Consider the following 1,871-nt stretch of genomic DNA (forward strand, 5'->3'; position numbering starts at 1 on the left):
AAGAACGACTTCGGAAGACACTCACACATGAGTGCGCGCAACACACAGGGATGGATGCCCAGGGCATAAAATAATTAAACACAAACCAGCGACCGAAAAGAAGCTATGGTGCTTTAGCAGCGGGTTGGAACTGGAATAAACGATGCCGGGGCGGGGGCGGGGGCTGGTAACTTCGATTATATTGCAGCTATCTAGGAGGGGAATCGATGGGGAGGGAAAGAACCGAGCTCTACGTGTCCGTGGACAGTCTGGACCAGCAGAAGTTGGGATAGTGGCGGCATTCGCAAATGGTCAGGGGCAGCTGTCCTCTGAAGCCAGGTCGTTGCTAAACGACGCCCGCAGCGAGGGAACAATCAAAGGGCGCGGGAGTCTAACGTCAACGCGGCTCGTGGGCTGGCAAAGGGTGACTTTGTTGCTGCCTCAGTTTCCCGGGTTGGGGGTCACCAGCCTAACTCGCCTCGTCCGAGTCACTGTAATGGGAGTGAGGGGAAAACTCCCCGTCGCTTCGATGTGACCTTGGCGAAGTTTTGCTACTTTCGTCCTGCACCGGCTGCAGGATGCCGCCGGGCAGCGACGGCGACAGGTTCTTTTGCGCCATCATCGCCGTCAGAGCACCGTCCTCGAACGTGGAGAAGTGCAGAGCGTCCAGCTGCACCGAGTACCCGCCCGCCGCGGCCGGCGCGGGGAAACGAGTCCGGCAGCTCCCTGGTGGAGCGGGCCGCTGGCCTCCCCCCGAGGCTGGCGGGGCCCCGGGGGCGGGCGCGGTGGCCGCGGCGCCTTCGTAGGAGGCGGCGGCACGCAGGTGGTGGTGCTCGCCCTTGCAGGAGGCCGGCGGCGGCGGCGGTTGCTCGGCGCCGCCCGGCGTTTGCAGCAGCTCGGACAAGGCGTTGATGTAGATCTGGGCCATCTGCAGGGTCTCGTACTTGGACAGCTTCTTGTCGTTGTTGAAGGACGGGATAACGTTGCGCAGCTGGTCGAAGGCGTGGTTCAGCCCGTGCATCCGCCGCCGCTCGCGGGCGTTGGCCGCCAGCCGCCTCTGCTTCTGCACCCCGTTCACCTGCTTGCTGGAAGGGGCGCGCTGGCGGCTGCAGCCCAGCTCGTCCGTCACCACCCCGCCCTTCAGCTTGCACAGCTGGTCGCGCACTTTCACCTGCCCGGGGCTCCGGCCGCCGCCGCCGCTCCGCCTCCCCACTTCTCCCCTGGGGTCCGCCTCGTCCCGGGACGCGGCGGCCTCCGAGGCACCCAGCTCCGGGGAGTGCAGCAAGTACTGGGTGGCGCGTGCCGTGCAGATGCCCTGCAATGTGGGCGCCAGCCAGGCGCGTGGGTCCGTCCTGTCCAGGAGGGACAGCTCGGCCGGGTAGACGGGAGGCTCTCTGGCCGGGAGGGTCGCAGGCGGCGGCGGAGGCGGCTGGGGGTGGTGATGCAGTTGGGGATGGCGGTGGTGGTCCCCCAGCTCCTTCACTTCTGCCCACTCTTCAGCGTGCAGCAGCCGGGACATGGTACGGCAGAGGCGCGGAGGCTCCGGGCTCCAGGAGGTGCTGGCAAACCTGCTCAATAAATGAACCTTCCCGGTCTCTCCCGCCACGTCTTATTATTATTATTATTATTAGTCTTTTCTTCCTCCTCGACCCTCCCCCACCCACTCCGAGATCACACACCAGGTCGCGTGCAGCGAAGCCTCTCCGGTTGCTGAAGGCGCTGCGCCCCTTTAAAAAGCGGCACGCGCCACTGAGGCTCCCCCGGCTCCTCTCCCAGCCCCCTCCTCGCGCCGGTCGCGTGTCTGCTCAGCCAATGGCGGCCGCGGGCAGGCGCGTGCGAGCAGCCAATCAAAGAGTTTTACACCCCGAGAAAAGTTGCAGCGGGCGCGGGAC

The 1,871-nt window shown here is 65.3% G+C and overlaps 1 protein-coding gene across 1 annotated transcript; it reads right to left on the reverse strand.

The window, feature by feature from the left end:
* Window positions 1–448: 448 nt before the first annotated feature.
* On the reverse strand, window positions 449–1,498 carry ATOH1 (atonal bHLH transcription factor 1). The gene has a single exon (XM_075544878.1). It carries the CDS (start codon window positions 1,496–1,498, stop codon window positions 449–451), a length of 1,050 nt encoding a protein of 349 aa, XP_075400993.1.
* Window positions 1,499–1,871: the final 373 nt, after the last annotated feature.

The sequence above is a fragment of the Tenrec ecaudatus genome, chromosome 3, assembly GCF_050624435.1.
Source record: "Tenrec ecaudatus isolate mTenEca1 chromosome 3, mTenEca1.hap1, whole genome shotgun sequence".
NCBI classification, from domain to species: Eukaryota; Metazoa; Chordata; class Mammalia; order Afrosoricida; family Tenrecidae; genus Tenrec; species Tenrec ecaudatus.